The sequence below is a fragment of the Enhydra lutris genome, unplaced genomic scaffold (genome assembly GCF_002288905.1).
Source record: "Enhydra lutris kenyoni isolate GAN:26980312 unplaced genomic scaffold, ASM228890v2 scaffoldscaffold4, whole genome shotgun sequence".
In the NCBI taxonomy this organism is placed as follows: Eukaryota; Metazoa; Chordata; class Mammalia; order Carnivora; family Mustelidae; genus Enhydra; species Enhydra lutris.
In genome coordinates this window covers 56,914,247-56,926,558 of record NW_019154088.1, presented here as the reverse complement: position 1 = coordinate 56,926,558, position 12,312 = coordinate 56,914,247, and the positions used below count along the sequence as shown (strand labels likewise).

General features: G+C 36.4%; 1 protein-coding gene across 3 annotated transcripts in view; it reads right to left on the bottom strand.

Moving 5' to 3' along the window:
• Positions 1 to 12,312, bottom strand: part of LOC111159132 (solute carrier family 38 member 6) — a 72,809-nt gene that overhangs the window by 54,133 nt on the left and 6,364 nt on the right. For all 3 annotated transcript variants that reach the window (XM_022521555.1, XM_022521564.1, XM_022521574.1), the window contains one exon: positions 654 to 706. In XM_022521555.1, coding sequence (XP_022377263.1) covers positions 654 to 706 — 53 coding nt within the window. The remainder of the gene's footprint in view (positions 1 to 653; positions 707 to 12,312) is intronic.

The window sequence follows — 12,312 nt, the reverse complement described above, 5'->3', positions numbered from 1 at the left end:
TCTTCTAATTAAAAGTTTTGTAAATAGTAATGCCATAATCTTTTTTTTTAAGATTTTTATTTATTTATTTATTTGACAGAGAGAGAGAGAGAGAGAGAGAGAGAGAGACACCACAAGTAGGAAGAGAAGCAGGCAGAGAGAGAGGGGGAAGCAGGCTCCCCACTGAGCCTGAGAGCCCGATGTGCGGCTTGACCCCAGGACCCTGGGATCATTACCTGAGCCCAAGGCAGAGGCTTAACCCACTGAGCCACCCAGGCGCCCAATCATGCCATACTCTTAATTCTATGCTTCTTTCTTTTCCTACCTTTATGAGGATTTCCCCAGTTAATAGAATCAAAATTAATTTAAAAAAATTAAAACAGGCCATTGTTACAGTTATAAAATCATTCAAGTCACTGCTTTCCTTCATTAGCGTGAAAAATACTAATAGAGTTAAGTGTCGAATTAAATTTATAGATGCATCTTTCAGAGTATAGAGAGATTTCTTCTCTTTGTCTTTCTGTTCCCATCATTCTGTCCTTTCTTCACTTTAGTTTCCTTTTAGTCTCCTAATTTCTTTCTCTTAGATATATCTGTGTCTTTTAACTAGAAATGGAAGGGTAAAAAATGTCTCTATGGATTTGGGAGACAGTAAAGAGTAAAAAAAAATTTACCTTTCCAGGTAATCCAAATGCAAAGAGTCCAAGATCTTCATAAGATGTCACAGCTGTTAAGAGAGATTATAATTTTTACTTTTACACAAAATGATTTGTGTGTCAAACCTTAAAGGGAGGAAAGCTATTCTACTATGACCTTTTAGCTATGGGATGGTCAGATTAAATTTAAAGCAGAAGTAACCACTTCTGGGGGAGACTTTTGGAGACTTATGGGCTGTAAGGATAGAGTCTTCTTAGAATAAGCAGAGCTTAGCAAATCCCAATGTTATCTAATTACCACCCAGGCTACAGTAGCTCAAATGCACTAATTACTCAAGAACAACCCCACTTCTCCCTAAACAGTACTTGCATACTACACTACCCAAAAGCAAGTTTTCACTGGCAATAGTTTCTGAAAACTGCATATATAATTAAAGTTAGATAAAGTATGAAATTTGTATCATACTTCCAGAGACATTCATTTTTCCTTACCCTCATAATTAGTAGGACATACACTTTCTTTTTTCATAAGAGTATGGGATTACATTTTCATTGCACATATTTAAGAAATACAGGCACAGAAAAGATGAAAATTAAATGGCTCATAAAGAACCACATTTGCCCTTAACCCGTATAGCTTCATGTTCTAACTAATGACACCACCAGTAAAAATGAGAAGTAAAAACACTTATGTAATCCTATAGTTTGGAAAAAATGCTTAACCTTATAGTACTTAAACTAGAAAGAAGCAGACTAGCAGATGCTAAGGCTTGGTACAGCAATACACTTTTCTTATTGAGTCCAAGATATGGCTCATCATTTTTTAAAGCAAGTTTTAATATATTCTCTCAAGACATACACGGGTTTTCTTTAAACTGTCACTAACTTAACAAAAAGCTCCTCTCTACTTTTGTATACAAAGATCACCAAGTTTGTAAAGTTAAGCATTTCAAAAGCTGTATGTGGCCTTTGCATGTTATACCTACAAAGTTGAAAAGAAAAACAGAAATGTTGAAAATAAAAAATTACTAAAATACTAATTAAGAACAGAAATTTTAACATTTTTTTCATTGCAAAAGTTAAATTTTTTTTTAAAGATTTTATTTATTTATTTGACAGACAGAGATCACAAGTAGGCAGAGAAGCAGGCAGAGAGAGAGGAGGAAGCAGGCTCCCTGCTGAGCAGAGAGCCCGACAAGGGGCTCGATCCCAGGACCTTGGGATCACGACCCGAGCCGAAGGCAGAGGCCTTAACCCACTGAGCCACCCAGGTGCCCCAAAAGTTAAATTTTTAACTTTAATCTAATATCAGAGTTGATGGATGACACAGGTATTTTTTGAAGTGTATTTACATACTGCTAAACACAGTGAACAAAAACAATTTAGTTATGATTTGGGGATATATAATTTGATTATAAGTAGAAATCTTTATACTTTAATAATGAAAGACTTCTACAATAATCTTACAGGGGTAGATTTTGGATATATTTTAGAACATGAAAATTAAAAAGCGGAGTTACAAAATTAAGAACTGAAATTTTTTCCTCCTATGTGAAATGCCAAAATTCTTTTTTCCAAATATACATACTCTAAAGTGAATGTCATCACAAAAATTAATAATTATTTTAATCAATAAATCTTTCCTAGTTTAATTTTCTAAACATAATCGATAATATTATATAGGGGCACAATTCCTTAAATTTGACATTCCAAAGCCTTGGTATATGTATTAAACCAGAAAAATTACCTAAATGTTAGCTTCTAACTAATTTGCCATTGACAAGGTAAGTTTGCTGAATATTATGTGTATGTGAACCAAGTTGCCAGAAGATCTCTGATTTGCCACTGAAGCAGATTAAAGGAACATCATTGTTTAATTTTAGCACCCCTCTTTAATATTACAATGAAAATTATCTGTTCTTTTTTTCTTTCTTTTAGATTTTATTTATTTATTTGCCAGAGAGAGAGAGAGAGAGAGAGAGAGAGAAAGCACAAACGAGCACAAGCAGAGGAACACGTAGGTTCCCTGCTGAGCAAGGATCCTGATGTGGGACACAATCCCAGGACCCTGGGATCACGACCTGAGCAGAAGGCAGATGCTTAACTGACTAAGCCACTCAGGCATTCCTTAGGTTCTTTCTTAAGAAAAACTTTCTTTCTGAAAAAATGAAACAAGATGGGATTGGGAGGGAGACAAACCATAAGAGACTCTTAATCTCGCAAAACAAACTAAGGGTGGCTGGGGGTTAGGGGGGTTGGGAGAGGGTGGTTGGGTTATGGACATTGGGGAGGGTATGTGCTATGGTGAGTGTTGTGAAATGTGTAAGCCTGAGGATTCACAGACCTGTACCCCTAGGGCAAATAATACATTATGTGTAAGTAAAAATAATTTTTAAATAAATAAATAAAATGCAGGCTTCCATCAGTCTCTCATAAGAAAAAAAAAAAAAAGGAAGAAAGAAAAACTTTCCTTCCAAGAACTTAAAGCGAGGGGGCTTTTCAGTGTCTCAATATACTGAACAAGTTGCTATGTAGAGGTTCTCAGTCAATGAGCAAGTTATTAAGATGATACTGATCCAAAAATTTAACTAAGGTTTATTTTATTTTTGAACAGCAGAAAACAAATATAGATTGTATATTTAGTAAACATGAAAAGCAAATAAATTTCCCACAAGCAAGTCATAATACTGAAGGATTCCAAAAAAGATTGGCATTTCAATTATCTAAATAAATTAAACATTTATTAATTTTTATATTACAACACAACCTTTATTATCACAGAAAATACCATCAAACTAACAGTTTAATAAAGATAAATGCAGTTGCAACTTCTTTTTTAAATTTTATTTATTTATTTATTTGTAAGAGAGACTGAGTGAGAAAGAGAGCATGAGCAGGGGGACAGGGAGAAGCAGGCTTCCCGCTGAGCAGGGAGCCCAGTGTGGGGCTTGATCCCAGGACCCTGGGATCATGACCTGAGCCGGAGGCAGTCGCTTAACCGACTAAGTCACCCAGGCGCCCCTGTACTTGCAACTTCTGACAGTAGTGGCATACATTTTAGCAATGCCGAACTTGCTCTCTATTACTTTCCAGTTTTATAAAAATACCTCTAAATACACGAAACTCCCATATACAGAGTAAAAAACCTTTAGACTTTTAAATGGAGACTGAGTACAATGTTCAAATCTGTACTCTATTTTTCAAATCAGCATGTCTGGCTAGCCGTTCAGTTTTGTCACTGTCTCACTGTCATCACACTTCTTTTATGTTGCAAAAATCAGAAGCATTTTCCCATGTCTAAGACATCATGAGTATAAGTAATGGCTTCTGGCTTAACATTGAGGCTTTACTAAAATATGTACCAGTCAGCCAAATGTTTTATCTCTACAAATTCCCTTTTTAATGGTTTTCTGGATCATCTCAACATATAAACCAAAACAACCCCAGAGAAACATTTCTAAAGTTCTGTTCTATCATTTGGGCAGTTAAGATGCTAGGATACAGTGTAAACTGGTATGACATTTGGAATACAGTTTAAACAATGAACCTTTAAAAAAATCTGTAACACTCGCGTGTGCCTGGGTGGCTCAGTCGGTTAGGTAGCCAACTCTTGATTTTGGCTCAGGTCATGATCTCAGGGTTGTGAGATCAGCCCCTTGCCAGGCTCCAAGCTGCCACTCAGCATGGAGTCTGCTTGTACTTCTCCCTGCCCCTCCCCCAGCTCACTCATTCCCTCTCTCTCAAATAAATAAAATTTCTAAAAAATTTTTTCCTTTTTTAAAAAATTTTCTTTATTTGACAGAGAAAGATCACACGTAGGCAGAAAGGCAGGCAGAGAAAGAGGGGGAAGCAGGCTCCCCACTGAGCAGAGAGCCCAATGTGGGGCTTGATCCCAGGACCCTGAGACCACGACCCAAGCTGAAAGCAGAGGCTTACCCCACTGAGCCACCCAGGAGCCCTAAAATATATATTTATAACATTTTACCCCTAGAAGCTTGTATCTTAGGAAATAAGACTAAAATTACATGCAAAGATTATCATGCATAATTTACACTGAAAAAAAAAACACACACAAACCACCTAAATGTTCAATAATGATAAAGTGGCTAAGTATATTACAGTAGTATTCCTGATCCATTTAATATGTAGCCATTAAAAACTATGTTTATAACATGAAAAATGCCAATACTGAGTGAAAAAGTTGATTTGAATATGATCCATAAAATATAAAATATAAAAAGAGTGGGATTAACTATAAACTGATAATAATGAATGCATAGTCTTCTTTCTTTGTCTTCCTTTCTTGGGGGGCATTCAAATATTCAACAATGACCATAATGGGCTGGTGGCACTTTAAAAACCATACCTCTTGAATAGTTCTATTTCTTCCACCAAATATCAGATAGGGTTGATTTAAGCTGCAACTTTAAATTTCTCTGGTGTTTAATAGTTTAAGTATCATTTGGTCTACTAATAAAGGCTATTTTCCTGCTCTTTCATATGATCAATGTTTTAATATCTTATTTATAAAGTGAAAATGTTTTGAGAGATCTCAAAATAAGACGTGGTAATGACCAGTCACATTAGAAGCATATTCCTACAGAATAGGAATAACATTAATTATGAAAATTATAAAATTAATTCAGTCTTTTACAGGAAACCATACAAGCAGTACTTGGCACAATTCTCCTAAAATAAATAACTGAAAGCAGTCGTTAGCAATCTATTTTAGGAAATTATTTTTTGATATTAGAGAAATCAATGTTATGTTTCAGGAGGCAGAAAGGCTGTAAATCTTAACAAGTAAATTGGGGGAAAATTTCTTCTTTAATGTACCATCAAGGCACACTTTAGTGCTATTTTGGCTAGACCAAGAGTTTGGCCTCCACACGAATCATTTGGAAAGCTGCTTCCCATAAAGTCGTGGAATATTTCCAGCTAGTTACTCCAGTGTTCTGTCTGCTTTGCATTTTTTCCTCAATGAAACAGGACAATTAATAAACTCTGGTTACAGTACAAAGCCCAAGTTTCAGCAGCAGCAATATTATCTTTGGATCCGAATTGAGGGACATGAGTTATTCAAATACAGTTCAACTCTCAGAAAGTTGGCCATTTGGAATGCACCCTTATTATTTTGAAATTCTTTTCTCTCTTGTGCTTTCCATCATTTTCCTCTCACCTTTTTCTCCCTAATAGTGTCATGCAGGTCATTCATTTATTGAGAGTCTACTATGTAGCTGTAACCACTCCTTCTGATCTTTCTCAATATGCAATTAAATGTCAGTTTACCCACCAAATGTGGCATGATTTTAGAGAATTTGATGCAGGAAAAGAGAATAAGACACTAGAATACTAGAAACATTCTCCTTTCAAGTGATACAGAGGTTGTGATATTGCATGTGTAGGGAAAGTTCTAGGATCCCAATATACTGCTTGGCTCTACGATTTACATTTACATAGTCTTATCCTATAAATGCTATTCACTAGTTTCCAACTTTAGACTTAACTTACTGAGAAAACGTGAATGACATACATACAATTACAAAACAGAAAGTAAATACTGTCAGTCTTAACAGTATAAAAGTGCAGCAGGGAAATACGGGGAATATGGGAAATAGGGAGAGGACACATGTAAGAATAAGAGCACTAACATCATATCACACAGCAGAGAGTTAAGGGATGCTGTGTAAAGTCCATGGAACAAAAATAAAAATTTAAGTGCATCAGAGTTACAAAATAATCAGCCCACCTCAGATAGGTTACAATACCTATAGGAATTTCATTTCAGATAGTAAATGGAGCACTTGGAATTTTTTTAAAGAAGGGTATTACAATGGGAGCACCTGGGTGGCTCAGTCAGTTAAGCATCTGGCTTTGGCTCAGGTCATGATCCCAGGGTCCTGGGATGGAGCCCACACCAGCTCCCCACACAGCAGGGAGTCTGCTTCTCCCTCTGCCTCTGCACCTCCCTCAGCTCATGTATATTCTCTCATAAACAAACAAACAAACAAATAAGAAGGGTGCTGCAATGGACAGTATTGACAATCATTGCTCTAAAGGGCTTATGTAAAAAAAACAAAAACAAAAAAAATGTGCTTACCCAAGTGGTAAGCACAAAGGAGACATTTTACTTCTCATTTATTTCATCATCATTGCTAACAATTAAAATCCTAGTGAAAGAACTATAACCTTATTTTAGGAAGAGGACGTTAGGGGGCTATGCTCTCTTCATTGGTGGGCTCTAAGAAGGACCAAAATTCTCTTTGGAAGCAACAAGTGGTGAATCCCAGTATTTGCCTTGACTTTTCAACCACCTTAGTTGCTTTTCACTGGTTCGGCAAAAACGCCACAAATTCCTTAAGTGACAGTCTATCTCTTCAGTTTCATTTTCTCTTTTGTAACTCATACACAAACAGTAAACTATTTTTGGTATCTTGAATAACATATGTAATACCTACCTTTATATATGCAATATTCTCTCTTGCCTTGTCTCCTACTAGTCAAATTCCTTCTCAGCTCAGTCCTCCAGGAATATTTACTGACCCTCAACCCCCAACTCAGACAAGGCAAATCACTCCCTCCTCTGAGCTATCACTATATCTAGCCCATATTCAAATAGCTACAATTGTCAAACTGCCATTATAATATTTTTTTTAACTTACGTATTTGTCTCCCCAGTTAGACTAAGTATTTCAGGGAAGGAAGTCTTATTTCTTCCAGGAAATAAGACTTTCTTTCAGGGAAGGAAGTCTTATTCATCTCTGTATTCCCAATAGATAAAAAAGAGTACTGAATAAATAAATGAACCTTACCCTGGGCTTTAGTTCTAGAGTAGATCCATCTAGATATAGAGTTGACCCTCGAGCAACACAGGGCCTATGGTGCCAACCCCCATGCAATCGAAAATCTGCATGTAACTTTTGACTCCTCAGAAACTTAACTACTAATAGCTTACTGTTGACTAGAACCCTTACTCATAAGTCAATTAACACAAACTTTCTATGTTATGTACATTATATACTGGCTTCTTATAATGAAGGAAACTACAGAAATGAAAATGTTATTAAGAAATCATAAAGAAGACAAAATACAATTTCCATACTGTATTTATTTTTTAAAAAATCCACATATAAGTGGCTCTGCATAGTTCAAACCTGTGTTGTTCAAGAGTCAACTGTTCTTCAAAGTCCACCTATCCAAAACTGAACTCATTTTTACTTTGAATCAATGCCTCCTGCTATGTTCTTATGTCCATTTAATGATGCTATCATTAGTCCAGTGTCTCATAACAGAAATCTGGGAGATATCCTTAGACATGTCCTTCTCCCTTACTCTCCACATTCAGACATCAGCTCCTCTCAATTCTAACTCCCTTAACCTCCATATTCCCTAATCCATTTCTTTCTTTTATTTCCCTTGAATACTTTGTTTCAATCTTCCAGTTTTTGATTCTTAGACTTTTGTGACAACCAGGCCTTACTGCTGACTTACTCAGGTACTGTTAGTGCAAAGCAGAGCCTGACAAATGAGAAAGGCATTCCTTTCAGGAAAAAGACAAAGAAAGGGTCGTCATGAACACAATCTTGAAGGCAAGCATGGCCTGGAAAGCTGACTGTACCTTTGTGAAAAACAAAACAAACAAAACAAAAAACTACTCCAGGGATGGTTGGGTAGCTCAGTCAGTTAAGCATCTGACTCTTGATCTCAGCTCAGGTCTTGATTTTAGGATTTTGAGTTCAAGACCCGCCATGGAGCCTACCTACTTAAAAAAAAAAGAAAAAGAAAAAGAAAAGGGAAACCTACTCCAATCTGGAGGTGGCTTTTAGACAGCTGCTCAATTGTCCTGGGAATTCCCATTCTTCCCTATGCTAAATTCCCTATTTCTTTGATAGTACATAACTATCAAAATACATAACTATAACTAGAGCATCCTCTAATGCTCATTAAGTAGGAGTGCACATGAAATAATTTTTTGAGTCTTTGCATGTATGAAATATTATTATTCTACCATCACACTTACATGATAGTTTTGCTGGGTATAGAATTCTATACTGAAATCATCCCACCCTAATTTTTGAAGGTATCATAGTCTTCTTTATTTAAAGTATTTCCTGGGAAGTCATTTGCTATTATAGTTCTTGATTCTTTGTAGGAGAATTCTGTTTCTCCCCTCTGAAAGGTTTTAGAACATTCTCTGGGTTTCTGATTTTTCACAATGATGTGTGTTGGTATGAATTATTTTACAATTATTATATTGGATACTAAGAAGAATTCTTTCAATCTGGAAACTAGTTTCCTTCAGTTACACAAACTTTCCTTGTACTATTCTGTTGATAATTTTCTACCATTATATTTTTTCTCTTTTCTCTTTATGGAATTCCAATTATTTGCATGTTGAATCTCCTGAACTCGGCCTCTATTTTTGTATCTTTTCTCTCTCATTCCAAGCTCCTTGCTTTCCCCTCAACCCTCTGCCTAAAAAATGTCCTTAACTCTTTCAAGCCAATTACTAATTCTAAATTTTATTTTTAATTTCTAGAACTCTTGTGTTCTCTCATTATAACCTTTTAATAATTTCTTATCTTTGTTTCAAAAATGCAATTATCTTCTTTTAGTTCTCTGAAACTATTAAATATAGTATTTTTTTAAAGTTTTCATCTGGTCTCTGTATTATCTCGGTTTCCTCTTTTCCTCTGAGTTTATTTCTTTCTTAAATTTTTTTGAGGGGAGGGGCAAAGGGAGAGGGAGGGAGAGAGCACCTTAAGCAGGTTCCATTCTCAGTGTACAGTCCAACATGAGGCTGCCTCACAACTCTGAGACCATGACCTGAGCCAAAACCAAGAGTCTGATGCTTAACTGGCTAAGCCACCCAGGTGCCCCTTTAATTTTTTTTTTTTTAATAAACTTTCTTTTTAAGAGCAATTTTAACTACATAGCAAAATTGAGCAGAAAGTAGGGAGAGTTTCCAAATCCCCCTAACCCCAAACATGCACAGTCTCCACTACTGTCAACATTTCCCCTGCAGCAGTACATTTATTACAATCAGTGAACCTACACTGACACATCATTATTACCCAAATTCCATAGTTTATATTAGAATTCACTTTTGGTGCTGTACATTCTATGAGTTTTGACAAATGAATAATGAATAATGACATGTATCCACTAGTAAAATATCATATATCCCCAATATCCTCTGTGCTCTGCCAGTTCATTTCTCCTTCCCCTCTAGCCCCTGGAATCCACTGGTCTTTTTACTGTCTCCATAGTTTTTTCTTTTCTAAAATGTCATAGAGTCAACCATTTTTTAAAAAGTAGGCTCCACACCTAACATGGGGCTTGAACTCATGAAAGTGAGATCAAGAGTTGCATGCTCTACTGACTGAGCCAGCCACACGCCTCAAGAATGTCATATAGTTAGAACTGTACAGGATGTAGCCTTTTCAGATTGGATTCTTTCCCTTAGTAATATGCATTTAAGGTTCCACCATGTCTTTTCATTGCTTGATAGCTCATTTCTTTTTAGTGCTGAGTAGTATTTCATTGTCTGGATGGACCACCATTTATCCATTCACCTACCAAAGAACAACTTGGTTACTTCCAAGTTCTGGCAACTATGAATAAAGCTGGTATAAATATCCATGTGCAAGTTTTTGTGTCAACATAAGTTTTCAACTCATTTAGATATCTAGTAGTATCATCTAGATCTGGTAGTACATCTGGTGGATCAAATGGTAGCATCTACAGCTTTCCATCAGTGTCTTCATGTCTTGTGTCAATGCTCTACCTTCAAAATTACAGAATTGGTACTTCCTCACATTTGGAGCTTGCATTTGGAGTACAAGGGGAAAAAATGAGTTCACCATAACTCCAGGATCTTTGACCCAAGCAACTAAAAGGAAGATGCTATCATCTACTTAGATGAGAAAAGAGTGGAAGGTATAGATCGGAAGTGCAAAACTGGACAGTTCTGTTAACTCGAGATATATATATATTAGTATCCAAGTGGAGATGTCATGGAGGTGGTTGGATATGAGACTGAAATGCGGGGGAAGAGATTCAGGCTAAGTACATAAATTTTAGGGTCACCATGAGCCCTAGTGAGTATAAAAGAAACTAGAGGAAGAGTCCTGGGGTACTCCAATGTTTAGAAGATGGAAAGATGAAGAATATTCAGCAGAGAAAAAAAGAGGAGTATTCAGAGAAATAGGACAAAAACCAGAAGCGTGTAAATAAGTGTCACACAGAGGAAGGAACAACTAACTACCAAATGCTGCTGAACGATCAACCAAGGTGAAGACTGACAACTGACTGCTGGATTTAGCAACAAAATATAAGTCACTGGTACAATAATTCCAATGGAATGATGGTGGAAAGCCTAACTGAAGTTGGTTCAAGAGAATAAGAGGGGGAAAAACAGACAGAGATAGAATAAGAGAGGGAAACTTTCTGGCATAAACAAGTCTTCTGAAGAGTTTTGCTATGAAGGTATGGAGCATATTGAAGGAATGTAGAGTCATTCTTAAAATGGAAGAAATGATAGATTCTCTGTAAGCTGATAGGAAGAAAACAAAGGAACAAAGATGATAAAAAAAGAAGTGAGAAGGGAGAGAGTGACTGGAGGGATGTAGGTGAGAGCAGATGGGATCAGAGCAGAAGTAGAGAAGCTGACCTTAGATAAGAACACTAAGAGTTCCTCCAAAGTAAGTGGTGGCAAGAGCTTATAATGTTCATTTATGATTCCTTCTATTTTCTCAGTGAAATAGAAAGTGAGGATATCAGCTAAGATTGTAATCAAGGAGAATGTGTTCAAAGCATCATCTCCTAGACAGAAGACTAAGCACGTGAATGAACTAAGGAAGTTAATGAGGATTGTGTGATAGTGTCATAGGTCCACTAGACACCGAATTGTAGTGATATCGATCTGCGAGGTTGTGTTTTTCTTCAGGAACATTCAGTTGCACAGGTGCATGTGTGAAGTAGGCAGAGTCACATTTAACCATGGCTGGAGTTTAGCCAGAGGAGTAGGATGATAAGGGAGGAGCAAGGGAGTGCTTGTAATAACATACCATGAAATTTCAAATGGAAAAAGGGGGATATATGGACAAGAGAGTAAGGGAAAGTACAAAGGTGGTAGGATCAATGAATTCCCTCCTGCTGACAGTAATGTGGAGACCAGAGAAGGGGCCCTATGGGTTTATTCCCTAAGCACAGCAGTTTCCCCAAAGAATCACAATAAGCCAACTGTTTCTGAGACAGCAAAGTGTATAACATCTTGCAAACTTCAAAGGTTTTGCATCAGTGAGAACTCATAGTAAAAGCTAGCACTGACCAAAGACTTGGCATTTTAGATACATTACTATATTTCATTCTCACAACAATCCCAAAAGGAAAGATTATTATTACCATTTAATAGATAACAAACTAAGGCTAGAGAGATTAAGGTACCTTATATGCTACCTCCATTCCCCAAAACAGTCTTAAGAGACCTCAATTCCTATATAAAATCCAAAACAGCAGAATTTCACAAGAAGAAATCCTTTATTTTTATAAAGATAAACATTCCTCTTGTACTCCAGGCAAATAAATGAAGTTATTTTGTAAAGACTTATGAAAGCCCTTTCTCTGACCAATCAATTTGATCTAATACTCCTTTATGACAGTCCAATACATTGAA